At 52.6% G+C, this 27,181-nt stretch overlaps 1 protein-coding gene across 3 annotated transcripts in view; it reads left to right on the top strand.

Annotated features, from left to right (window-relative positions):
- Window positions 1-6,464: 6,464 nt before the first annotated feature.
- Nfatc1 (nuclear factor of activated T cells 1) overlaps window positions 6,465-27,181 on the top strand; it is a 111,669-nt gene continuing 90,952 nt past the window's right edge. For 2 of the 3 annotated variants that reach the window (XM_041640859.1, XM_041640861.1), the window contains exons 1-2: window positions 6,465-6,875; window positions 20,469-21,531. In XM_041640859.1, coding sequence (XP_041496793.1) covers window positions 6,749-6,875; window positions 20,469-21,531 — 1,190 coding nt within the window. In that variant the 5' untranslated portion in view covers window positions 6,465-6,748. Of the gene's footprint in view, window positions 6,876-11,036; window positions 11,181-20,468; window positions 21,532-27,181 lie in introns of those variants that run through there. The other variant, XM_041640860.1, reaches the window with a different exon arrangement.

Here is a 27,181-nt window from a genome sequence, read left to right on the forward strand (position 1 = left end):
GATAGAAATCGGGTGCTATATTTAACCAAAACAAGAATACGAAAACCTTAAACTCTCCTCTGTTACTGTGCCCACAGATCTGGAGTAAAGCTTGGTTAATGAAGAGGTAACATGAGGAAATCCCAGCAAACTCCAAAGAAGGTGAACTCTAAATAGAGTCCACCAGCAGAGAAAAGGCGCTGCAGAGCAGAAGCCAGTGGGATCTCCAGAGCTGGAAGGCACAGTAACCCAGTTACTGCTGTAAATGGTCTCACAATAGGGCCTCCGCCATCCATCTGAGCTGGCATGAAAAAAGAACGGGCGGATGTGGTGCTATCCCAGTTGAGATTTATACAAGAGATGGAGAGAGAGAGAGAGAGAGAGAGAGAGAGAGAGAGAGAGAGAGAGAGAAGCATAAACTATCACAAATTTGTTCACCTACCTACACCACCAGGAAAATTATAACAAACTCCCAGGAAGGTAAACCTCAAGAGATCAACAAACTGACCCCAAACAGTAAAACCACAGAAAGTAAAAGATGAGGAGAAAATATCCAAGGCAGAAAGGAGGGAGGGCTATTATCTCTTGCAGCGGAATCCCCAGTAGGTAATATCAGATTCAGAGTAAAACAGCTGAGGCTGAAGGACAACGGTGCAGCATGACCCAAGGGCACTAAGAAATGCTGTTGCACACCCCTGTACCCAACAAAGCTTACTTCAGACTCTAAGACAAATTAAATGTTTTCCCAGAGAAACAAGAAACAAAACTATACTGCTAGCAGAAAGAGCCTCCTTGCAAGGAATACAAGGTGTTCTTCAGGCCAGTGCAAGAATGTCCGGACAGTAGCGTGCATCTACACCAAGTGGCAGAGCAGGGAGGGGAGCAATCACATGACTTTACAAGCCAATATAAATGCTTTCTTTCTTCTATTTTCACAACTCATTTAAAAAGCAATCACATAAAATAACATGTATCCAATGTCATGTTCTGCCCATAGCTTACAGAAATGTGAGCCAGGTGTACTGTATTTGCCAATAACAACACGAAGCGTCTTAAGTGACTGCAGATGGCAAAGGAACCAATTCCCGCAGTGTGCTATGAAGTTTGTCACATCACCTGTTTGTCATGGCACAGGACATCGCCTCACTGGGACATTGGGAGGACAGAAGTAATGTTTCTGTCTGTCCCTCCGTGGAGTTCCGCGTAGCTGCAAACACAAGAGCAGCCTCTAATTCTAGGGAAGCACATTTTCACCCAAAGCACCCCGCAATGCAAAGAAATCAATCAAGAGATGGAAATAAAAAGACACGGAGAAAGTAGACACAGAAAGTAGACACAGAAAGAAGACACAGAAAGAAGAATTCAGCTTTATCAGCTAACACACGAGATGTGAACAGATTAACACAGCAATCAAAGGGCAGCAGTAGTCAGGTGGGAGAGTAAGACATGCGACTTCGTGCTGCCCTCTGGAGATGTGCTGTAGGTGAAGTACACAGTATACACTCTCTGCCAGGATGGAAAACATACCTGATGCCAAGAGAAGCAGCCCAGAAGCTGGAGTGGCCCTATGTCTGGTGGATAAGAGACTTCGAAGGGAAAAGTGTCGAAGATTGCTGAAGTGTGATTGCTGAATCTGCCTCCAAGTCTCAAGTTAAAGACATGGTCTCTGGAGAGGGGTTGGAGTCTTTGAGAGGTGAGGTAACCTGGTAGGAGCCCCCAGGTTTCTGGAGGCAGCCCTTCAAGAGCTTGGTGGGCTCTCAGCCTTTCTTCCTTTTGCTTCTCTGCTGAGACGAGGTTGCCATGGTCTATCCCCATGATCCCACTGTGATAGGGTAACAAAGTACTACACTTACCAAAACTGTAAACTAAAATGAACCTTTTCTCTTCATATGCTAATCTTTGGTGTGTTATTTCAGTGATAGAAATAACACAGATTGAGAGGGCTGCTTCACTGTAACCAAAGAACAGTCTAGGAGAAAAAGAAACAGTTATAGATATGTGTATGTGTGTGTGCCTAACAACAGTTCCCAACTGGACAATGCAAAAACCACAGGGGAAAAAAGACAGAATTCATGTTCTTCTCAAGCATGCATTTACTGGGAAAGATCATGAAACAAGCCTCCAGCTCATGCTAGAGGCCTCTCTGCTTTAGCCTCAAGTCAGGTAGGCACTAGGCTGGTGGCAGTGAGGCTGATCCAAGAGGTAGAACCTCCCACCCCAGGCAGAGGCAGGGAGACAGACTTGATCCAGCAGCTACCTGGGACTAGCCTTCAGGGGTGGGGCAGGTTAACTCCAATGGGGGGGGGGCTGAGTGTGACTCAGAATGGCTTCAGGGAGGAGGTCCCTCATGGGTACTCCTGACAAAGGGTGTGAAGTAAAGAGCGCCAGGTATCAAGGGAAGCAGTCTGGCCTTGGTCCTGATTTCTTGGACATATCCTGGGAGAGGCTGCTGAACAATTGATTGATTGGTTGGTTGATCATGACTTTTTGTTTTATTATTGTTTTTTAGGGCTGTGCCAATTTCTCACTATAAGACAAAACACCTTAGAAAGTTAACTTTGAAGGAGGAGTTTATCTTAGCTCAGGCCTTCACAGTCTCGGGCTCCACTGCCTTTGGGGAAAGCAGAACATGCAAGCAGCAGAGCACACTGAGAGCTGGTGACCTGGAGACCTTGGATAGCGGAGCTGGGTATCTGGTTCTCAACAGGCTCTTCAAGAGCGTGGCACTCCACTCAATGGCCTTCCTCTTTACTGGGTTCCATCGCCTGAAGATCCCATCACATGCCCATGACTCTGTCAGCTGGAAAACAAGTCTTTAGCCATGGCCTCCTGGGCCTCTTGGACCCTAACCATTAGGCCTCATAGCAAAATGGATGGCAGACTGGTTAAGGCAGAGGAAGGCTTCTGCACTCGTCCAGGGAAGAGGGGCGAGGATTAAACAGGTGTTTCACAAGTAAAACTTAACAGCTCTCTGAACACCAAATTTATGATCCTTCAAAATACCCCAAGGTCTGAGAAGGGGCTGGGGAAGGTGCTAGAACTAACAACTCAAGACAGCTGGGCGACTTCACTGCAGTGCATAAAATAAAATAAAATAAAATAAAATAAAAGGCCTGGTACCCTAGAATCTCAGAGATAGAAGCAAGAGCCCCAAGAGTTCAAGGCCAGCTTTGGCTACATGACACCATCTTCTAAAAACATATCGTCCCTGAATTCTGGCTTGTTAATCTTGCCATCTACAGGATCTGGGGAAGGCCCGGTTCCCCAGCCTTGCCAACATCTCTGAGCCCCGAGCTGTGGTGCCAAGGAGATGCATCCAGTTGGAAGCCTCAGGTGCAGTAATGGGAGTTGTAAAGAAACCACTTCTGTGGTTCCAAATGCAGATGCAGTGAGATCACGCGTATTTAGCTACAGATGTTTTACGTAGCTTATGCAAGCAAGATGCGTGGGGATGAGTGGCTCTGTGGTACAAAGAAGCCCTCCCTAGCCTGGTGCCCTGAACCTGCCCACAGTGCAGTGTGCACAGCTCTTGGATAGGCCAAAGGAGGCTCCAAGTTGCAGGACTGAGAATCCCGCCGCTGGCAACTCAGGCTCCTGCACTAGAAGCGCCCACTCTATCTTGCTGGGGTTTCCTGGGCATTTGTGTTTTCGCACCAGGTTAGAATCAACTGCCCGACTCTTGGAAACTTTGAGCTCTGGGTGGATACCCAAGTGCGCCTCAGGAGGAAGGATTTGTCGTCCAAAGACACTTTGTAGATGGTAAGGTTCTAGGGGTGTATTTGCCCCAATAATCCACAGAAGCAACAGTAATCTAAAAATAGTCTTGTTTTCTGTCCTAAGCTCCTTTTAACTTTGTTAGTCATCGCCAACCCTTAAAATAAAACCCGTGTAACGTCTCTCCTGGTAGCAGCTATAAACAGACCTCCTCTAGAGGAGGCCGAAGGAAGAGGAAAAGAGGCGGTAGGGACGCACAGGGAGCGCGGCCACAGGACGAGGCTTGAGCCCGAGGTGGCCGCAGGGCCTGGCGGACAGCGTGGAGCTGGCCGAGCTCCTGCGCCGCTGCCTCCGGAACTCCCTGCGCCTGGCATGCGGCCACCGTGGTCCCGGCAACGGCATTAAACAGAGGGAAACAGGCCCGGGATTCCGTCACCCGCGGGGGATAAGGAGGGCATTGAGACAGACAGGAAAGGGCTTTTCTGGATGGGGTGAAAAGTTATTTATTGGAGAAAGAAGGGGAGGAGCAGACAGGAGGAAGAGGAGGAGCAGGAGGAAGAAGAGGGGGGAGGAGATGAAGGGTGAGGAGATGAAGGGTGAGGAGATGAAGAGGAAAAGGGGAAGGAGGAAGAGGAAGGAGCGGAGATGAAAGACGATCCTGGAAGAGTCCTGGCCCCTTCCTCCAAGCTTTGCACAGTCAGTCACGTCCGGAAAGTCCGAGAGTACGGACAGGCCAGTGTGTCTGACGCGACGTGTCATCGGAACTCCTCTGGCCTCCGGAGTCCCCAAGTTCTCGGGTGGGCCTTAGTCTTCCCGCCACGCCCCGCGGATGATGCCTCCGCCCTGCCCCGCCTGGTCCGGGGCGGGGGGGGGGGAGCGGGGGCGGAAACTCTCAGGGCAAAATCTTGGCACCTTGTCTGGCGACACTAGTACTCACTGAAGAATGGATTTTGGGGAGGTTGGGTGGAGAAAAGGGTCTTGGGCAATGGGGTCTTGGCACCCCCTAGCGGCGGCCTCTTCTGAGTAGCGCAGGGAGGCTTCCGCGCATCCCAGCAGTTTTGGGGGGTTCGGCTTTGGCATCCTCGCCCTACACACCAGCACCCAGCATCCTCATTGAGCTCGCAGCTACTTCATAGCTGCTCTCCACATCGTCGCGGAAGCACCCCCAGCCTCGCTTGCCTCACTATCCTCTCGACCTATGCTAGTGGCCCCTTCCTCTCAAGGCCAGAGGCAAGAAGTCCGCACCGCGGCCAGGTCTCCAAGCGAGCAGCAGGCCAGCAGGCAGTACACCTGAGACATGCTGGCCATCGATTGTGGCCATGCAGCCCCCACCGCTGCGCTTCTCCGCTGTGGTAGGAAAAAGGTCGCTCTGGGAACACTGGAAGGAGCGGGTAGATGCTTCTGGTGGAGTGAATGGGTTTAAAACAAGCACTTTCATATTATTTAACATGGGGCCCAGTTGGCGAGCTCTGCTTGCTTGTTGGAGCAGATTTCCCTAGGTTTGGGGAATGTGAAGTCCTTTGGAGAACCCACTGGCTCAGTACACGCCCCTCGCGCCCCACAGTCTCGCTGCCCCACACCCAGACACGATTTTATGCCTCGTGGTTTTATTTTAACGCTCATGAGGTGTGGGCCAATAGACTTATGATTTCTATATACCAGACGTTCTAACTGCCCAACCCTCCTATGTCTTCCATCCAAAGCCAACAAGAAAATATGGTCGACTTCTGGCAGCAGAGCTGCGACCTAGAAGATGCGAGGAGATTTGAAAGAGAAAAAGTGTGAAGGGAGGCGGGACAGAATCCGCAGAAGTTCCCAAGCACCAACTTCCACCAAAGCCAGAAACCTCACGGTCACACTACAGAGATCATCCTGTGGTCCCCTTTCAGGCCCGCGGGCGGCAGGGCAAAGACACGGAGAAGGAGCTGTGTAGGTGGGCGCTCTCTCCTAGACGTGCTGCCCCCCCTTCTCATACAGCAAGAAATCTAGTTGCTCAGATATTTACAGAGTAAAAATGACAATATCTGGCTGTCCCGGGACGCCCATGCAATCTGTTAGTAATTTAGCGGGATGGGAATTTCCTTACTCCCGCCTGCCAGTGGAAGCGCTTTTCCAAATTTCCACAGCGGGGGAAGCCTGCGATTTTACATAATGACTTCAGCATGCAAGGCGTCTCGACACCCCTCCCCCGCCGCTCGTACCCCCCAGCCCCTCATTAAAGGGGAGAGTAGCTCTCTCAGGACACCAACATGAAACTGCGGCCGTCCAGGCTTGGCGCATTCACCTATCGCACCCTGGCAAGCCCTTTCCTTTCCATTTTATCCTCGCCAGTCCCTAAGTCCCCGCTCTCCCCAAGAGCCTTTTCTCTTTAAGTCTCCCCTCACCTCCCTTCGAGCCCCTGTTTTCCCTCTTGAACACCTTTGCCCACCTCTGGGTGCCACTGCGCACCTCTGGGAGCCCCTTCCAGTCCCTTGAGTCCTCATTACCCCCTGCTAAGTCCGTTCCCTCTCTGCGTGACTGGCCGGTCCACCCCGGGGTACCCCTGTCCAAACCAGGGCGCCCCGCTTGCCCAGTGAACTGCAGCCGCTGCGCACGGAGGGCGGCGCTCCGCGACTTGTCCCCCGGGCCCCGGGCTCGGGAGGGCAGGGGCGTGATGTCACTGCAGGGAGGGGGCGCGGGAGCGGCCGGGCGGGCGGGAGCCGGGGGAGGTGTTTTCCAGCTTTAAAAAGGCAGAAGGCAGAGCCCGGCCCTGCGTCAGAGTGAGCCCGAGAGGCTCCTAACTGGGCGGCAGAGTCGCCGCGCGAATCCGAGCGGCTGGGAACCGGCTCCCGGGCGCGGCACACACCTCCGAACTCGCGGCGAGTCCCGGCCGCAGGCAGGTCTGCCACGCGTGCACACCTCCCGCATGCCACCTCCCCACGGTTCGCGGCGCTGAGCCCGGCCCCGCGCGTGTCGGCGAGGAAGAGGTCCGACTAGGGAGCCGGCCGGGGGCTGCTCGCCGCGCCAGCTCCCGCTCCTCCTCCTGCTGCTCGCCGCTGCCGCCACCGCCGCGTGGATGCCAAGTACCAGCTTTCCAGTCCCTTCCAAGTTTCCACTCGGCCCTCCGGCCGCAGTCTGCGGGAGCGGAGAAACTTTGCGGCCCGTGCCGCCCGCCGGAGGCACCATGAAGGCGGCCGAGGAAGGTAAGCTCCGCGCCCCCTCCTTCGTCTCCGCGTGCCCTGTTTGCCCCCGTGCCCACCCTCCGCGCCCCTCACCCATCTCTAGCCCTCCTCCTGGACCAGGCTGCCGGGGGCCGGTCTGCGCGTCCAGGGAGGGGCGCGGGCGTCCGGCCGGACAGCGTGGCACACACTGTGAAGGGTGTCCCCCTGGTGTTTCCCCGGCGCAGCCCAGATTTCTAGCGCGCTTTCTTGCCAATAGGTGTCTCCTCTTCTCTAGCGCCGAGTACTCAAACTTGGCTTTGGCTGGGGTCTCGGAGATCACAGTTGGGGAAACTTGATTCACAGGGGTGAGATTTAAGGATGGGGCACAGAGGAGGGGGGGGAAGGACCGTCAGAACCTGGGCGGATGAGGGCGTGGGGACACCCTAGGATGAAGTGAGGCTTCTTTGGAGATCAGATAAGGCAAGACCACCCGTTAAGGTGAAGAGCGAATCCATGACATGAAGTTGGAGGGTCTTACAACCTCCCAAGTAGGTCCGATGGTAGGTGCTTCTCACAAAGCAAGGACTTGGCCAACTGGCCCCAAGTGGTCCAGGCTGCTAGATGCTTCTCAAGTTCTGCCTTAGAAAACGCCTTGAGAAAGATCCAAGAAGGACTGCCAGGTTTCAAGCTGCTTCTTCCAGTTAAAGAATAGACGCTGGAATCTTTCATGATTTGGTAGGATCAGAAGGATAGCATTTCCCAGACCCTCTGCCAGGACCCTTTGTGTCCCTTCACAGGAACCAGTAAAATAACTTTTAAAACATGTAGGCTCCTGCAGGTGTCTTTAGAACACCCTTTAAAGGATGGCTGGCTTTTCAGCAGGAGATTAAGATAACCTGACCTGTGTACGATGGAACCTGGGAGTCATGCGTCCTAATTCCTTTTTGGCTCTGAAGATGTTACTTAAATTAATGACCACGAGCTGGACCCCTGCTAGGGTTGGGGCGCTCTTATTTACTAGGGCAGCCATCCTTTAGACAAGCACTTGGAAGGAAACTTCAGCTTCCTGTGAGACTCTGAGGAGTGTGTCAGGCAGGGGCAGCGGTCCCCAGAGTCAGCCCTGGACACCTTGCTTATCTTCAAACTCAAGACCTATAAATTCTTCACTAATGGATCCAGATTTTCAGGGTCGGCTGTCCTGGGTAGAGAGGATTTGAGTCAAAGGGGGCAGGTATTGCTTGTACCACGCCATCGCCCTCTCTGTTTTAAAGAGGCCTAAATGTTGTCAAAGATGTGTCAGTAGTCACAGAAGGAGCTCTTGCTGCCAAGAAAGTTAACAGTGTTTGTGTTGTGGTTTGGATTGTGGATTTTTTAACACTTATTTCCACACACATTCATCACCCCCCCCTCGGCGTTTAAAGCCTACATTTCTTTAATTGTAGAGTTACTATTTCATTACTCGATAAGAAATCTTTTCTTCTAAACTGAGCTTGTTGGCTCGACCCCATAATCCTAGGTGTAATCTCAGCACTTGAAAAACTAAAACAGGAGGATTGCCATGAGTTTTGAGGCTACCCTGGGCAAGAAACCAAGTACCAGGCCAGTGTCGGGCTACAGTATAAGATCCTGTGTCAACAAAACAAAACACACAAAAATGATTTTTGTGTGTGTGTACAAAAGGAAAAGTCATTATGTGTGTGTGCGTGGGGTGGGGTAGTGGTCATCTCTTGTGTAACCTGCCTAGAAAAGGAAGTTTGAAATGTCTTTGCTGAAGCAGTGGACTGGAGGTAATAATGCCCTCTGACCAAATCGTGTTGGTCGTGTTTTGTAAAGTATGCGTACGTAACTGGGCTAACCAGAGACTGTGTGATCCAGGCCTGAGACAGGCAAACCCATACAGGGGAAGGGAACTATATGAAGCAGGTCCGTGTCCGCCATTGCTGAGGACCACGGACAAACACTATCCTTCTTGAGGAGGCCTTGACCTGGGCGCCAGCTGCTCTCTAAGATCTTCCCACTTGATGGGCATCTGGATGGAGGCTCACCAGGCCCAGCCATTTCTGAAGGCCTTGTTGCTCTGCTCTGAAAAATTCCAAGAAACACAAGCCTGTAGGTAGCCACGGCGTCAGAGTTGCCTCACGCAACGCCCCACAGGCTCTCCGGAGTGGAACAAAGCTTGCCCTGTTCCTCAGCCACTTAGTTTCATGGCATTGTTTCCTAATCCAGATTAGAAAATGCTGCGGCCTTGTACCCTGCTTCATCACACTCAGCACTGGAGCCAGCCCATTAACATCTTACAGACTTGGGAGGAAGTAGTCCAAGTTAAACACTTCTATCAAAAGTGGAGTGTCTGTGGAACTGGCAAACCAAGCTTCATATCATGTAGAGGACAGGCAAGGGGGCTGGCAGAGGCGTGTGGGAGCATTCCATAAGTAGCTGTGTTGACTGACTCCCGTGTTAGTGAGCAGACAAGGAGGGAGCCAGAGCAGCCCTGAGAGAAAGGCCCTGTGGTTTCCTTCCTATGGTCCCAGCATCTGGGGACATGCGGGCAGCAGAAGTCAAGTGCTTTGCAACTTTAGCAAAAAGCTTTATTCAAAAATCAGACAAGAAAGGTTGTTATGTGTAATTGGGGAAAAGGTGGCAGAAGAGAGATCGAGGTTTCTCCACAGAAAACAGAACTTCCATTTCCCCGAAGGTCAGCAAAAAGCAAACTAAAACCAAACAAGGCTCCACCATGCATCTCAAAGTAAGAACTATTATTAGAAACTAAATCAGGCCAGACTGAACTATAGTTTATCACGGGGGAAAGCCAGCTATTGAAACAGGGTCTTGGAAGAAGTGGCAGCCCACGTGAGGCCCAAGTTAGCCTCCGGAAAAAGCCATTCCCCAGGGCTGCAGGGCAGGAGGAGGACACAGGGGACACTTGCATCTGGTGGCAGATACTGACACCGACCTTCCTCTTCCTTTCCTTCCTGCCTCCCTCCCTCCAGGGTTCTGATACTGGCCTCTCCTGCACTGGCCACCATTTCCCTGATATTCCAGATGTTGGTTTATGTGGTGCCAAGACACCAGGAAAGTCAGAACAAAAAGCTGGGAGAAACAGGAAAAGATGGATGGGCCCACACAGGCCCAGCCTTTTCCTCCTGATCGCTATGTTCATGGCACTGTTTGAGTGGGTAACACCCAGCACCCAGTCAGCCTCTGGGAGCTCTGGAGTCACCCCTATCAAAATGGGAGTGTGTAGTGTTCTGGGAGCCGAAAGACGGAAGTCATTAGCACATGAACAGCATTTGCTTTGAGTGAGGTGCCCACGGAATGAGGTGGCCACCAAGGGTAAGCTTGAATGGTTTGTGAGCAACTGTGTCAACCCTCAGGAACCCCCACCCACTTCTTGTTGCTTTCAGACAATTTCTTTAGTAAATGCAGACTTAATTACTTAGTTACTGCAGCGCTAACTGCTAGAAGTTGTTCAGCTCTGAGGAGGGCTCTGGGATGAAGGTGGGGTTCTTCCTCCAGTCATGCAGCTCAAGAAGCAACCTGGAGGAAGCCCTAGATAGATCAGCAGAGGTCATGCTTTATATATATATAATTTTTTTTCCTTTCTCTTCGAACTTTTGAACTAATCCAGTAGCCTTGGTCTTTTTCCTGGTGCAGGGAAACAGCACGACCCAGGGCACCTCCTTCGGCTGTGGACTGCGCACCACGCTGAACAGGAACCAGGGGACCGGCTGCGAGGCCCGGCGACGGGTCCAGGACGCAGCTCCAGCGCCGCCGGCCCTGCCCTCTAGTCTGGAACGACAGCGCACCCCTAGGCTGTTGCTCTCGCCTTGCTGCAGCGGGCAGTGCCGACGTTGGGGCGCGGACGCCTGGGCTGCTTGCGGGGACAGGGTTCCTGCGGGGAGGGGGACATCCAACGGGAGACCGAAGTCCCACGGGGAGGCGGGGATCCGAGGAGCTGCGCGGGATCCAGCGGGGGACCAGGCATCCTGCTGAGGGGCGGGGATGTCCCTCGGACTGCGCGGTCCTGCGGGCGCGAGTGGAGCCCAGGCTGCACTCGGGCTCGCGCGCGGAGTTTATTTAAAACTCGGAAGCCGGCGGCCGCGAGCGGCTTGTTTATGTAAACCCGGAAACACCCGGGGGGACAGGGGCGGGACCGGGGCGGGAGGCCGGGGAGGGGACAGGGGAGGGGACAGGAGGCGGGGGCCGCGTCACGCCGGGGACGCGCGCGAGCGCCGGGCGCACCAGTGCCGCGCGACCCCGACATGACAGGGCTGGAGCAGGACCCGGAGTTCGACTTCGATTTCCTCTTCGAGTTCGATCAGAGCGGCGGGGGTGCCGCGGCCGCAGGTGGGTCCGGCGGGGGGCGGCGGGTGCCTGCACCCCGCCGTGGGCCTGAGTTTGCTGAGGTCGCCGGTGCCCGCCCCAACCTGGCAGCAGTCGGGACCCCGGGCCGCCGCCCTGTGCGGCCAGGAGCGAGCGACAGGGACCAAGTTACTGCCGGCCGCAAGGAGGCAGGAGGCCACCTGTGGGGCGAGCCTGCCACGCTCACCCGCCCGGGCACTTCCTGGCATCGGAGCACCCGGCCACGGGAGAGGGCTCGCCCCTCCTTCCAGGAGGCCCTTACCCGAGGGGAGTCTGTGTCCGGCGCAGGACTTGGACCTCGTAGTTCGGGGACAGATGGTCAGCGACGCTGCCAGAGGGCGGTCGGAAGCCGCCCTTTCTGAGAGCCCAACTGCGGGCCCCGGGATCCCGGAGCCAGGAGGCCCGGTCCTGTGCTGACCGCCACCGCAGCTCCCTCAGCAGGAAGGCTCCACCGCTTGGGTTTTCAGTCCACACCTCAGCAACCAGAACCTGTCTTTCATTTTCTCTCCGTCAAAAGCAAACCTTTCAGCTAGGCCAATAGTCAATGTGCTGTTTCCCCAAACTTGACTCTCCTAAACAATAATGTCAGCGCCCCCCCCCCGCACCCCCCAGCAGTTTGACTCTTTTCTCCATCCGACTTTCTGGTCCAGGTTGCACAGGGACCCCAGGCAGCTTTCTGTGCTTTCCTTGGGGTCTGCATCCCAGACGTGGGGATGGAACAGACAGGACACTTTTAGGGCACCTCTGAAATGAGCGTGTCATGTTTCCCATAACATCCACTACCCTCCCCCTTTAAAGTTCAACATCTTGTTTGCCTTTGAAAGTGAGTTCTCCAAGTTGGCTGTCACCACCCAGCAACTATCATCTGCCGCTTGCTCGCTAAAACCCTTTCCTGACTGGTCTCTTTCCTTCTTCCAAGGCCCAGGTTATAGGGCTCTAGGGTCAGTGGCCTCCAAGGCAGGCAGGATCTGAAGACCTGATGGGAAGAGATCTGGGGCTGGGAGTGGAGACTCTCTTGGCCTTGTTGCTTTGGGGAAGTTGGATTTGGCCGCTGTGGCAGTGCTTGGGGTGTTCTTGAGTTCTCTCCAGAATTCTCTCTCATGCTCCAGGCAAAAGAGCCTACTCCTGACCTCTTCTTAGGGTGTACATGTTGGATTTGGATGAGTGTGGGTCCCTGTGGTTCTGGTTCACCTATGATGCCTTTAGTTCCTGTCTCTTTAGGGATAAAGCCATGGGGTAGGGCATAACCTTCCTGGGCTCCCCAAGCTGCCTGCTATTTGGGTAGGGCCTCACTGCCTTCCTGTGACCCACTTGTTTGCTCTGAAAGATCGAACAATTGAGTACAGGCCCAACAATAGGGACAGGGATAAAAATCCAGAACCATGTCCAGGTACCTCATGGTTGCCTGTGGACTGCTTGGGGGAAGAGTATCTTGCTGACCTGCTGACTGTTATCATATCTTTTTATCTTTGGAGGGGATGCTAACTTGGTAGTCATCTCCCCAGACCTAAGCTGTGTATCTCTGAGGGCAAGGGTGTGTGTGTGTGTGTGTGTGTGTGTGTGTGTGTGTGTGTGTGTGTTTGCGTACTTCCTCAGGCCAGCATTAGCGACTCTCAGCACCACCAGCACCCACCCCCAGGATCTTTGACTCAGAGTTGTCTCACTAGGGTCTTTCCATATGGAGACACAGAATGCCAAAACTGAGAGTCCTCCAGGCCCATTTGTGGAAGGAACACAGGATGCTGGTTTCTGCTGTGATCCATGAAAACACTGAGTAGTGGCTCTCGGGAGCCCCGGGCTCTCTTCTGGCCTGGGAAGCAGGTGGCTCCTTGAACTTTGAGTGGCAAGTGGGTTTAGGTCACATCCTCCCCTAAGGCACGAGAAGGAGCTTTTGATGGTTTTTGTTTGAAGTAGAGTTGAGTGGAAAGGCAAAGCTTGTGTGTCTCATGATAGCTCAGGCTGGGTGTGGCCCTAACAATACAGGGTCTCTGGAACAGAGTGCACCCTAGAGCCACACAGAGGTGCAGGGATATGCCTGTGGATGTCCCTGTGAATTGTGGGTCGAGCTGCTGCATCTTAGTCCAGTGCTTACAGCTTGCAGGTCACGGATCACTGGAGAGAGCCCAGAGCTAGGGAGGTCAGCATTGGGACAAACTCTATTCTCTTTCACAGTGTTGAGAGAAGGTGCTGGAAGTCATTATACGTGTAAATATATGCTACATTTCTGTGTGTGTGCGTGTGTGTGTGTGTGTAAGAGAGAGAAAGAGAAGGGGAGAGAGACTGACTCGGACTTCTCTCTTTCTTATTACCAATATCATAATTACATTTTATTAATTGCCCAATTACATTATTTATAATACCTAGTCATATGAAGTTACCAAACTCTCCAGTCCCTAATGAATGGTAGCAAGACCTTCACATTATCTGGAATGGATCTAAACCTACGTTCACTAATGAGCAAACATTTCTGAGATCAATTGCAAAACCAAGTAACACTTGAGTTTTACAGATCATACTGAGCACACAAATTCAACTCTTTTCTAGAAAGAGGTCTTGGCTACCCTAAAACAAGGGGACATGGTCCCCCTACCACTTACCCATAGAGGGCAGGCTGGGCTGCCATGGGCCTAGGCAGGTTCACTGCGTTGCTCCCATGGTGTACCTGCCCTGTTGGGACTTACCAGTCTGTTTGGAGGGAAGGGTACCTGGTGCTCTATTTCCAAAGCACTCAGCACATGCTAGTAGTGGTGGCTATACAGTAGCCATTTGTGAGTGGAGGAGAGAGAGGGTGTTTTGGAGTAAGCAGCCGAGGGCCTAATAGGACTAGACCCACACTCCCTTCCAGTACCAGGCATCCTTCTGTCTCCACCCTGCCAACCAGTGGGCCAGGGTCAGTTTTGGGGGAGAAGATGGGGCCCTAGGCTTCCTTCTGGGGCTCAGGAAATAGCTGCTTTGCTCATCAGCTGGGAGGCGGGTGTGCCGCTTCCCGCCCCAGGGCTCCTGTTTTGTAAGTTATTTTGGCCTGGCCGCTTAGCTCTGTCTCCGTGGCAACTCAAGAGGAAACTGGCCAAGGCCCTGGGCCCAGACAGCTCTGCCCACCGGCTTCAGGCTTAACCAGTGTTCTGGTGCAAAGGGGGCTTTGCTGCCATGGGATTTGGAAGAGCTGTTATTCTCCAGTGTTTTCTGTTGAGGACTGCAACTTCTCTTTTCCCAGCGAGATGGAGTGGAACCCATGTTGGTCTGTCACTCCCTACTGTAGGAATCCACGGGAGGGAGTGGGTCTTGCCCTAGGAGAGTGTGCCCTAAGTGTGCTAAGGTTTGATGTTTCAGTCTTTGCTGGAGCAGCCTCCCTGTGATCAAGTTCTAGAGACGGTTTAATCAACGGCAGACTTGTCCGTGCGAGCAGGATCTGTTAGCTCTGTATCAGGTTTTCAAAGGAAGCCCTCGGCTGGGCAGAGCACCTTGGAAACCGAACAATGGAAAGTAATGCTTTACTATGCACCCGGGGGAATGTTGGAGTTCTTCGAGGAAAGATGTGGACCCAGGCTGGACATGGGACCCTTAAGCCTACTGTGGTGAGCTTATTCGTGGATCGTTGGGTGACATTTTCTGTTACTCCAGCAAGCCCAGTTCCCTAGCCTGTAAATCTCCCTTCAGCACAGCCTTGCGTGACAGTTCTTCAGAACCTGTTGCTGTCTGTCACTTCCCAGGACTGGCACAGTCGCCTCCACGCTGTCCTCCCTAGATAGCGCCATCTAACGCGCTAAGTGACCAGCAAGAACTCTGCCGCCCCTGTCCTGTCATCTTCTTTTGTTTCAGCTCTAAGTGTAGACACTTTCAGCCTCACCCGCACCCCTGCAGACAGGCGCTGTGGCGTGTAGAAAGACCAGGGTGGGCAGGCATCTGGAGGATAGGACCTGGCTGGCAGGCTCCTGCTGCTTCTATTTCTAGCGTCAAGTCCTGCAGTGTAGTACGAGGAAAGGCTAAAGGGGTGTTCCTTAAAATGAAAGGTGAACGTTGACTGTAAAGTGCCGTGCTCTGTGTGTGTGAACAGTGAGTTCTGGTGGTGGTTCTGATAGCCATGCTTATGGGAGAGCGTCATATACATTGATGTGCCGGACGCACAGTGTTGTCATAACTCACTTCAGGCAAGATGCCAAGTGCCCTGGACGAGAGCTCCTACAGAGTGACTTCCCAGCAGGTGCCATAGGTCATCTGGTGGGCAGCAGGCATTCTCCTGCAGCTGCAGTGTCTTACGAGGAGATATTCCAGGTGCTTTCATGGCGTGTACTCTTCAGAAGCAATGCCTTGGTACAGCTGAAGTAAATTCTCCCGCAGGATCAGAGTGTTTTGGTCAGCACTGGCTTGTTGGTTTGCTGAGGCCGGTAGGAGCTGGCCAGCTGAACAACTCTGGGTTTGCCCAGTGTTGCCTGCACCCCATCGCGTCCACATGGAGTTCTGCGTGCAGCAGGGTGACTGAGAGAAATGAGCCAGGGCCCGATGACCTGTGGCACCTGCGGAGGATGGCTGTGCCTTCATTACGTTTGGTTACGTGGCAGAGTAGAGGGCGAGCTGCGAGAGCTCTTTGCTTTCGACTGTGCTGCTCTTCTGTGGTCCCTGCACCTCCGTTTAGTGACCCAGCAAAAGCCAGGCTGCCAGTCACAGCAGTGTCCGATGTTACATAATCGCTTCCAACATCTCAGGACTGGTGAGGGACTTACTGGGAAGCTTGGCATTCCCTATAGATTCTACAGAGCAACCCCTTTGTATGTACAGATGGAAGTTAGTGCAGGTGAAGGGCTAGCCCCGCCCCCACAGGCCCAGGCTTTGTGGCAAGAGGAAGCTCAGCTGAAGTCAGCTGCCCGCCACAGAGTCAGTGAGCATGCTTACTCCAGAGGACTCTGAGAGGCAGACACACCTCTCACAAACAGGCATTTAAGCTTTTATTCTGGAGTTTGACCAAGGAAATTCAAGTGTAGGTTAGTTAGTTTTGTTTTTCATATGTTTTTGAGAAGGGGGCTCACATAACCCGATGCTAGTCTCTCCCTCACTGTGTACCCAGGATAGCCTCTAATTCATGATCCTCTGCCTCCCCCTCCCGAGTGCTGGGCTCACAGTGAGCCTGCTTTATGTGGTGCTAGGTATTGAACCCAAGGCTCCTCCAATGCCAGAAGTATCTACTTACTGATCTGTCTCCCTAACCTGTTCTGTTTTTTTTTTTAAATTAATGTTTTATGGATTTTATTTTGCCCTGTTGAATACTATTTTATTAACCATTCTGGTTTAAGTAAAGGCCCCTCTTATAATGTCCTGGGGCCTATGTGCCACGTTCCACAACTTCCTCTTCCTCTGCATCTGGGCCCAGAGTGAGAAAAACCTCCTTCTTCCTCCTTCTTGGGGCCTTAGAGAACCTGTTGCTAGGGCAGCCCCACGGAGACAAGCAGAGATTTGCCATGCCATTTGCCCTCTCCTGGACGCGGCCTTGTCTTCTGGAATCTTCCAGATCCATAGGCAGCTGAAGCCCGCGCCTTATATACTACAAGGGGTGTCAGAGAGGGACTGAGGAGAGCCCATTGCTGGGAGTCTCCAAAGAAGCCTTCAGTTTCCCCTTCCCACTGAGAGAAGGTGGTCAGCTGTGGGGCCAGCCCCGATCTGGAGTACATAGGATCCTTTCACGTGGGGGACGGAGAACACGAGAGCCAGGTCTTGCACAATCGCAGGTGTGCCTCCTTCGGGGTCTTGCAGCTCAAGACTGTGGAGGGCTGGCCCAGGTCTTCAGGCCACACCTCTGTATGGAGAACTGGGCAAGCCCTGGGCTTGGCTTTCCCAGCATATGCACAGCTGCTTGGACACCAGTGTTTCTCATTAGCCTTAGGCTCATACTGCCTAGTCTTCCAGAGCTGGCTCCCTTTAAGATGAAAACCAGTTCTTTATTTTAAAGATTTATTTATTTTATTTTATGTGTGAGTATTTTGCCTACAGGTATAGATGTGTACCACGTGTGTGTTTGGTGCCAGCCGAGGTCAGAATTGGGCATCAGATCCCCTGGAACTAGAGTTCCAGGTAGTTGTGAACCACCATGTGAGAGATGGGAATTGAACCCAGGTCTTCTGCAAGAGCAACATGTATTCCCAACCGCCAAGCCACCTCTCCAGTTTTGAAAGCCCATTCCTCTCAAGTGTTAGGTTATTTACTGGCAGGCTTCCTGCTTTGCAGAAAGCTCTAGACACAAGTGGCAGCATAACATTGGCAAGGCTTGACTTCCCAGGCTGATTAGCTGCCCGCTCAGGGCTGGGGCCTGTGAAGTCAGCTCACCTGGGTGCTGTTTGGGCAACCATGGCACCCCCATGGGTGTGGTCACCACCGTTCTTAGGATGTGCACTTTGTTCAGAAGTGGTGCCTCTGGCAAAAATGTGCCTTGCCATGCTACTCCCCATGCCTGCTTGGACCCTGGTGGTACCACGGCTCAGAAGGCTGGAGGGCAGAGCACAGATGACCTCATCTTCGGGGCCCTTTGAGTGATGAGCAGGTGGGGTCACGAAGGGGTCACCCATCTGTGGTGGAACGGAGTCTATAATTTCTGAAGACCTTGGGAGATGACCAGAAGGAGCGAAGTGATGACGGCTAGAGAAACTTCCCGAAGGGGGCATGTTTCAGAGGATGCCGTACACCAGGGAGCACCGAGTCAGAAATCCTAGCTCAGAGGTGAACTGAGGAAAGAGAGGCAGACATTAGTTCAAGTTTAAGTGCCTGCAAGCCCCCAACACTGGTGAAAGTGTTGTTGAGATAAGTTAGCAAAGCACCCACTGTGTTAGACTATCATTTCCTTCTTCCTTCCGTCAGTATTCCAGTTAGCAATGACATGGTGACATTTTGGGATCCCCGCCTTACACTCTGGCTTTGGTGGACTAGTTAAGAGCTGAATTCTTAGCTGAAGATGGGCAGATCCTGGCCTCTGAACCATGGAACACTGATTGTGCTTTTCTATTGAAAGTTCCAGATTGGAAAAGGCAGTGCCAGCGGAGGGAGATCTCTGCAGCAACATCTTTCCTTGTGTCTGCTACCTGTGTGCGACAGCAAACATAGGATGCATAGAGAAACCCTCCTCCCCAGGCCTCCCCCTCCCCCTCCTTTCTGCCTCTCTCCTCCTTTTGCCAAGATGACTGTTCAGACAGCCTCTGGCAAGAACGACAGAGAAGACAGCATCTGGACGTATACATCTATCAGTGCTGCTCCCGCATGGGGTCCCTAGTAACCTGCTCCAGACTTGCCTGTGGGTGACCTCACAGAGCAGCCAAGGTCGTCTGTCTGTTTCACCAGCCAGCCTTTGGTCTTAGGCCTGGTTTTCCCACTTGTTCATCTCATAGCTACTGGGTCCTCTGAGACTAGTGTTCTTTCTCATTATGTACCACGGCAGTCCGTATCTACCCCTGTCAGTCTTCCCCATGGCTGTACTTGGGGTACTGGGGGTGGCCTGCCTCTGTCCAAGACTGGGATACACAGTTGGACATGAAGGGGGGCTTAATGAAAGTGGACAGCTCTGCAGTCTTGTCCGGTGCTTATGAAGACAGCCTGAGCTTAGGAACTCAGCAAAGGCCTACTCTGAGACCAGACAGCACTAGCCACCAGTTCTGTCTCTTCAGAAGCATTGCCTTCTCTAGAAAGTGGCTTTAGAGTAATTTCGAACAGTGTCCTTTTTAGCATTAGGCTCCAGCTTCTTGAGGTGTGGCATTCTGAAGGGCAACAGTGCTTTTGTACGACAAGGACCCTCCAACCACGGTCTTAGCTGCAGGGTCCACCTGGCGCAAAGGCAGCTTCCTGTTTGGGTTGCTGCTGATTCCTCCAGCTGTCACTTGTTCCTCTTTGTCTCAGCTCTAGTCTTTTCCAAAGGGCCATGGTGACCTAGGATTGAGGACTACAATGTGTCCTCTCACTGGACTATGGAGTGGGACCCTTGCCTACCTCATAAAGAGGCTGCTGTGTGGCTGGAGGGATTGTGAGCTCCCCACTAATGGGAGAAGACTGCAGTAGGCAGTGATGGAAATTTGCTAAACTACCTGAGGCCTGGCTTGTTCCTCCTCAGAAATATCCTAGGGTTTGACTGGTGCTCCGAGACCCTAACATTCCTAGAGTTTTCCCTGCTGGTTCTGAACCAGGGATCAACAGCGAGCTGTGCCTTCCCTGAGCACACTGTCTTCCAGGCGGGCATGGAAGCCCGCATGGAGCTAGGACTTCCTTGTGCTGATTTCTGTTATTCAGAGACATGGAAACGCTTGTCTCCAGACACACATGAATGGCTCTGGGATGCTGAGAGCCTTTTCTGATGAGAAATTCAGAAGCAAGCCTTTCCTGTAGATTGCTAGTTAGAATAATGATTTTTTTAAAAAGTGTTTATCAAGATACAATTAGCACATAATGGCTCCGAGATCTAGCCGTGCCTTAGAACCGTCTGTTTTGTTTAAGAAGCTCTGGAAGATAGATTTCCAGGTACCAGCCAGCCTCGGTAGCATAGAGAAACTTCAGAATTCACATCCACATCCATCCTTTGAGTGTGCTCTTTGCAGTTGAGCATGTGGGCTGCTGGATAGCAAATTTCCTGTAAACACCTGTTTAAATGTCCGGGTCCCTGTGTCGAAAGCACATACCTCCGTTGACCTATACACTTGTCATTCTTCCTCCCTCCCTCCACCGTCTGCCCAGCCACTGTCCATCCTTCTGTCCATCACCTGCCACTCATGCACGGCCATCCGTGAAATACAATGAACACCTGGCTTAGAAGTCACACTCCCCCTGCCTTGCCCAGCCTCTGAAATGCTAGTCCAAGGCTCTGCAGACAGCCATGAACCAGAAGGCTGAAGCATGGCTTCTACTGGTCAGAGGGATGGGAGGATAAAAATGTATGTTAGCTGGTGATGCATGCCAGAGAGAGGGATGGGGGGAGGGATAAACTGGAGAAGATAACTCAGCTATTGGAGTAGGTTATAAAATCATTACAGGGGCTAGGGAATGCGGAGTTTAAATAGAGAGGACAGTAAGGGACAGCTGTGTGGCATTTGGCGGGGGACATCTAGCTGAGGAAGGCTTTCGTGCTGGAACAGAGTGAGGTCCAGAGTCAAGCAGGAGGCCTTAGAGTTCTTGGGGCAGCCTGACCTCAAAATGCTTCCAGAGGCTACTCCTGGGGCCTGGAGTCCTCAGGGGATGCCCCAGTCTTGCCTTTGTGAGTATCTGATGCTGCTTCCTGGCCTCATCTCTTCTCTTTCTCTTTTCTTCCAGAACACTACAGCTATGCATCCCCTGGCATCACCTCGACTCTGCCCCTTCCCACAGCGCACACCTCCCTGCCAGCCCCATGCCATGACCTCCAGACATCCACCCCCGGCATCTCAGCTGTTCCTTCAGCAAATCATCCCGCGAGTTATGGAGGGGCTGTGGACAGTGGGCCCTCTGGGTACTTTCTGTCCTCTGGAAACACCCGGCCCAATGGGGCCCCAACTCTGGAGAGTCCTCGAATTGAGATCACTTCCTACCTGGGCCTCCACCATGGCGGCAGTCAGTTTTTCCACGACGTGGAGGTGGAAGATGTGCTTCCCAGCTGCAAGCGGTCACCATCCACGGCCACCCTGCACCTGCCCAGCCTGGAAGCCTACAGAGACCCCTCCTGCCTGAGCCCAGCCAGCAGCCTGTCCTCAAGGAGCTGTAATTCTGAGGCCTCCTCCTACGAGTCCAACTACTCGTACCCGTACGCATCCCCCCAGACCTCTCCGTGGCAGTCACCCTGCGTGTCTCCCAAGACCACAGACCTTCTGGGATCTCCAAGACACTCCCCATCCACCTCTCCACGTGCCAGTGTCACCGAGGAGAGCTGGCTCGGTGCACGTGGCTCCCGGCCCACATCCCCCTGCAACAAACGCAAGTACAGCCTCAATGGCCGGCAGCCCTCCTGCTCACCCCACCACTCGCCCACACCGTCCCCGCATGGCTCCCCTCGGGTCAGCGTGACCGAGGACACCTGGCTCGGAAACACCACCCAGTATACCAGTTCTGCCATTGTGGCAGCCATCAACGCCCTGACCACTGACAGCACCCTGGACCTGGGTGATGGCGTCCCTATCAAGTCTCGAAAGACAACCCTGGAGCACGCACCCTCAGTGGCCCTCAAGGTAGAGCCAGCTGGGGAAGACCTGGGCACCACTCCGCCCACCTCTGACTTCCAACCCGAGGAGTTCGCCTTCCAGCATCTTCGCAAGGGTGCCTTTTGTGAGCAGTATCTGTCGGTGCCACAGGCCCCGTACCAGTGGGCAAAGCCCAAGTCTCTGTCCCCTACGACATACATGAGGTAAGCAGCCTCCAACTGGGGTTGAACTGTGTTTGGGGGTATGCAGGAGGGGATGTGGCTGGGGTGGAGGAGAGCATTGCCCTGGCTTCTCTGTAGAGATATGGTATGCTGGTACACATAGCATGTCCCTACCCCCTTGTCTCCTCTGGTGGCAGCTCCCTACAGGCCATCTCTGTCTGCCTGTTCCTTTTCTAAGGACACCTCAAACTAGATTAGGGGACCCCCAAAAGTATTGATTCACAGACACGAACTTTTTGGAGGTTACATTCACAGGTGCCGGGGCCAGGATGGTAGCACTAGAATTCTGTGGCTGCTGTTCTGCTCAGGCTGAGGGTCATCAGACACCCACAGTTGTGTTTTGAGTAAGCCCAGCGAGGCAGTCACCCCCCTGTGTGTTCTGCCTGCTGCCTACCAACTTCCTTTCTCTGCCTTAATTGCTGTCGCCATGCTGGCGCAGATGGGCTCTCTGCTCCACGGTTCCCCAGAGCAGCCAGCTCACCAGGGTTCCAGCACCAACACTGCCACCGCCTCCCAGGAGACCAGTACATGCTTGCTGGCAGTCTGCTCCACGGGGAGCTAGAGCGTGTTACAAAACTACTCTCTTAAGTTGTTGGTTTTTCTTTTAAACAGGATGTATAGAGCTGCTTGCCATTTACCAGGTTCATTTAACCAGCTCAGGGCTTTTATTTTGAACTAAACAGCTTTCCGGACAGGTGTGCCCCTTGTGACGCCTGGCAGGCTGCTTTCTGCTCCAGGGTTTTCACACGAGGCATTAAAGCATCTAATCTGACACCAGAGTCTGGACCACTTCCATGTGCTGAGGCACCTCTGGCCCAGGCGCCTGTCATGTCGCAGGGACTGTCTAAGGCCTGGTGCTTCCCTTTTGCCTCCTTCCCATCTCTGTCTCCTCACGGCAGACTCAGGCCCACTTGGGGCATGGCTGCCGCGCACTGTGCCCCCCATGTTGGCGTTCGGTACGCTAGACCCCAGTTCGTTAGCTTCGGGCAAGGGGGCTGGAGGTTAAAATACACAGACACACACAGACAGAGAGACAGTGACACAGGTCATCCTTGAATTCCCCAAGAATGCCCCCTTTATTGTGTTCAGGGGCAGGTTATATAGAGATAGCCACGCCCCAGCCAAACCCACCAGAAACCACTCTCCTGCCATCAGGAACTCCTGAAGGTCTCGTGCTCAGAGCAGCTGTAGGCACTCAGCTCAGGGGATTACAAGAAATTCAGGATCTGGGGTCTCACTGCTCCCAACACATGGCCACCTAGTGTTTGGTACCCTGATCTCTAGTGACTGTGAGGCCACTAGCTCCAGAATTCAGTTGGAGTTTTTGGGTTCTTGTCCCACAGTGCAGCCACATGGCCATGTGGGACTGGGGCCACTCCAGGAGATGTAGTGACCGGTTGTGAGTGATACTACTGGACGCTCTGTAAGGGGCAGCAATGGGAAGGAAGACTAATGTGAACTGAGGACAGGAGGGTGGAACAGAGCTGTTGTCCTGCTGGATACAGGCCTCTGTCAGTCTGTCCTCTGTCCCTCCCTCTGTCCGAGGACCTCAAAGGGCTGGCAGTTCAAGCCATGTCATCAGAACCTGTTAAGATTTATCTAAAATACTGGAAGCTAAAATACATAAACAACTGTTGGGCCTACTGTACTATCACTGTGTTTACCTAAAACCAAGAATATTTCAACACTGGCCTCACAGCTCACAGCTATCGGCATTGCACGATTTGTTTGTGGTTCATGGACAGTGAAGGCCATTGTTACTCACTGAGACTTAATGGGACTCCTGAGATCAAGGGAAGAGGATGTCCTAAAATATAACCGAAGCCATAGCAGTAAGAGCCTTGTAGAATTAAGATTCAGGTAAGCACATGAGTGGCTTACTGGGGCTGGAGTGACAGGAACCACAGACTGGTGGCTTTCCCACCAGGCATCTGCTCTCTCCCAGGGGCTGGAAGCCCAAGGTGAATGTGTGTGGTCAGCTGGCTCCTTCTGCAACTCCTTCCTTGGCTTCCAAATCGCTATCATCTCCCCCGTGTCCCACGGTCATTCCTCTGCCTTTCTTTAACTCCCTAGACCTGGATGTGGGTTCATGCTGGTAACACCACCTTGGTCACCCCTTTAAAGGTACTTTCTCCAGATCAGTCATCCTCTGGGGGTGCCAGGAGTTCAAGTTAGAGCTACGGGGACACAGTTCAAAACTGATTGCATGTCTTTCTTTTTCAGGGAAATAGCAAACCTCCTCTAAACATGAGATCTGTCCCCATGCCATGTTTTTTGGTTGGGTATTTCTGGTGGCGCACAGCTGGCTGGCTGCCCATCACAGCCTGCCGGCGTCACAGGCCCTGGAAGGCAGTTGATATTGTTTTCCTCTGCTTAGGAGCACTGACAGGAGCCTACTGGCCTGCGAGCCTATGGCCTCTATCTCGTGGTCATGAAATTCCTGTGAGCTAACACAAACTCCACCCTATCCTGGGGGTTGAAGTTCTCCTTTTCCCACTGTTTTGCTTCACCTAAAATATGTTTCCTGGTCCCTTTTAGTGGATTTCCATAAACTCACTAATGGCTGCTCCAGGCAGCTGGGAGCTCCTGTGGAGAGGAAATGTGGGGTGATTTGACCATCACTGTGAAGAAGCCAGACTCCCTCCCCACAGATGCTCTTAGTGGACAAGCACCAGGCAGCAGGGACCTGGAGGTACCCCTGGAAGGCTGTGTTCCCATGTGTCCCCTAGATTTGGTCTGCCTGAAGAGTTCCCCTGGGGTGAATCCCTGTCCCCACCCATCCTGGGTACGGTGCCTCCCTCATACTTTGAATTTCATTTGGGGATCTCGTTTGTTCTTTTCTGTGGTGTTCACTCCCTGTCCTGCTCAGGGTGCTCCAGTTAGCTCCATGGCAAAGATCAAGAGTGACACTGAATTCTTGGTACAACGGAAGAAATTACATTTGTGGCACTAATAGGAACAGTGGACAGGGTTTCGCCGCAGGCTCTAACTGGATGTTGCTGTGGGAAATGGCACAGTCGTGTGGTGACATGCTTGAGTCTCAGTGATGGCAATAGCCGTGGAGAATACCTTCTGTGCAGGCAAAGCCACCATTGTGTTGCTGCTGAGCCTGGGGAGGAGTGGGCCAGGGGTGGCCGTGTGAAACCAGGGCACTGGCACCTAGTGCGGTGTGGGAAGCGCGCACCCCAGAGTGCCCGTGTCTGGAGATGCCAGTTCACATTAGCTTGTTCCTGGATGTGGTTTTCAGGTTGTGGCTTTTAAGGAATTGTGTGTAGTATATGTACGTGTGTGTGTGTGTGTGTGTGTGTGTATGTGTGTGTGTATGTGTGTGTATAAGTGTGTGTGTGTGTGTGTGTGTGTATGTGTGTGTGTATGTGTGTGTATAAGTGTGTGTGTGTGTGTGTGTGTATGTGTGTGTGGAGATTGTAAGTCAACTTTGGATGTCTTTTTCTTTTCTATTCTCTTCCTTCCTTCCTTTCTTTCTTTCTTTCTTTCTTTCTGTTTTTGTTTTTTTGAGAAAGCACACAGACCCCGCTAGGCTGGTAGGCAGGTGAGCTTCAAGGATTCACTCACTTCCCCTCCCCCAGTGCTGTGGTTACAGATGTGTGCCATAACTCCCAGCTCTACATGACTGCTTAGGCATGTTTACATAAACAGCAGGCGCTTCGCCGACACAGCCACATGAAAGGACTTTTGGATTAGCCTGAGGACCTAAAGTTTAAATGACTGTCCATCCATCCCATCCAGACTTCACAGCGTACCTGTGCTGTGTGTCAGAGCTTGGGCCAGCTCTCCATAGAGGCATTTTCTTTCCTTCTAGAACAGGCTCATGGGACATGTCTTACTGTCCTAATGTCCTCAGTCAGCACGATCTCTGGACTTGCCTATAAAAAGGCAAAAATCACATGAGGAATTCAGATAAAAAGGAACTGGCTTGGGGCTAGTGGACAGCTTTTAACTGTGTCTGCGGCTTCAGTGGCGTGTTTGCTGAGTTGGGTTGGATGCACGAGCCATTGCTTTCTGAAGAATAGCATTCCCAAGGGGTGGGGCAGGCTTGGCAAACAGCTTTGATTCAGGGAGCTGGCTTGGTTCAGATGATAAGAAACGGGTGCTCCGTTCAAATCCGTTTATGTCAGCCGTTGTTTCTTTCAGGCTTTGGCTGTGATGTTGGACGCCTTGATGATACCAGTGGCTTTGATGCTATGCACAAGTGTTAGCTTCAAAAGGGCCAGCCAGTCCTCTTGCATTTAAGGTTATCGGAGTAGCTCAGAGTTTATCCTACGTGGGAATAAGATTAAATACGCCTGTAGATGTTCACAGCAAATCCAGGTCTTGTCTTTCTCCATGCTTGCCCAACCACTCTCATCAGGGGATTTTCACTTCGGATAGCTGCTCGGTGGATCCAGGATCCTTGTAGCCCAGGGAGGACACAATGTCTGTGAAGATCATTCTGGCTCCTGTGGGTCCTCAGGTCCTTGGTGGTGACAGCCCACCTCAGGGCTCTGGAAGCCAAATTGGCCTCTTGGTGTCTCTGGCATCGGCCAAGAACATCCAGACTCTGGGCTCTGGGAGGCTCATTAGAGCTATGATGATTGTGGATTCATTGCAAGCTAGAGTCTAGGAAGGCCCTGCCCTTCTTTAGAGCACGGAGGGGCAAATGAATTGGTGGCTACAGGGAGCAGAATCTTCCCAGTGAACTCAGCTGTGCTGTGGACTTAGTGGTGCTCATAACAGCTCCTTAGGAGATGGTTCTGTGACTAATAAAGCTGTTTACAGCCATTCCTAATCCCCTGTCCATACAAGGCCTAGTCTCCTCTATATAAATTTCAGTATCACACCAAAGGGTTACCAGTACTCTGTCTATACGATTCCCAGTACTTTGCCATAGGATTCCCAGACTTGATATCCAGTGCCCAGTACTGTGTCCCTTGAGTGCTACTCTCTTCTTTAGTGCCAAGTTATTTCCAAGCGGTTCTTACTGCATCCTGAGGGTAGCATCTTAGCTCTTGTTTTAGGACCACCCTTCTAGGTGCTAAGCGTGTTGACTCTCCTGCATCTCCCCCTAGCTCTCGTCAGTGTGCAGTGTTCAAAGTCAGGTATTGAGTGAAACTTACTCGCTGTCTGGGAAAAGTCAGTGACTGGCATTGGGAGCTCACAGAGACTGCCTTCCCCTGTGCTCGTGAGAGCGTTGTAGCATCTCCACCCAGCAGAGCCAGACTCCTGTAGCAGGTAACACACATAGACAAGACATCCAGGCAGAAGCTCTGGTGGAAAAGGGCGAGGCTGCCACAGGTTGTGGGTCCACGGACGTGCACTTTGTGTTCTCAAGAGCTATCTGCTATTTGTTCTTGGTTTTGGCGTTGGCCTTTGATATCCCTGCCCCAGTTCCAGGAGAATGTCTCACCTGGTGGGGCGCCACACCCATCTTCTTTCTATGCTACAAAGACCCTGGATGTCTCTGGGAACTTGGAGAAGAAGGAGGGAGAGCTGGTTTGAGACTGGGAAGAAGTCTCTGTCACCCCATCCATATCTTAGGAGGCTTTGCACATAAAGAAACACTGGAGCATGTCAGGTCCCCACACAGCCTCCTCATAACTGACAAAAGCCCAAGGAGGTCCCTTGTTAATGTGTC

The sequence above is a fragment of the Microtus oregoni genome, unplaced genomic scaffold, assembly GCF_018167655.1.
Source record: "Microtus oregoni isolate MIOR12 unplaced genomic scaffold, Mior012 000065F_ref0000479, whole genome shotgun sequence".
NCBI lineage: Eukaryota > Metazoa > Chordata > Mammalia > Rodentia > Cricetidae > Microtus > Microtus oregoni.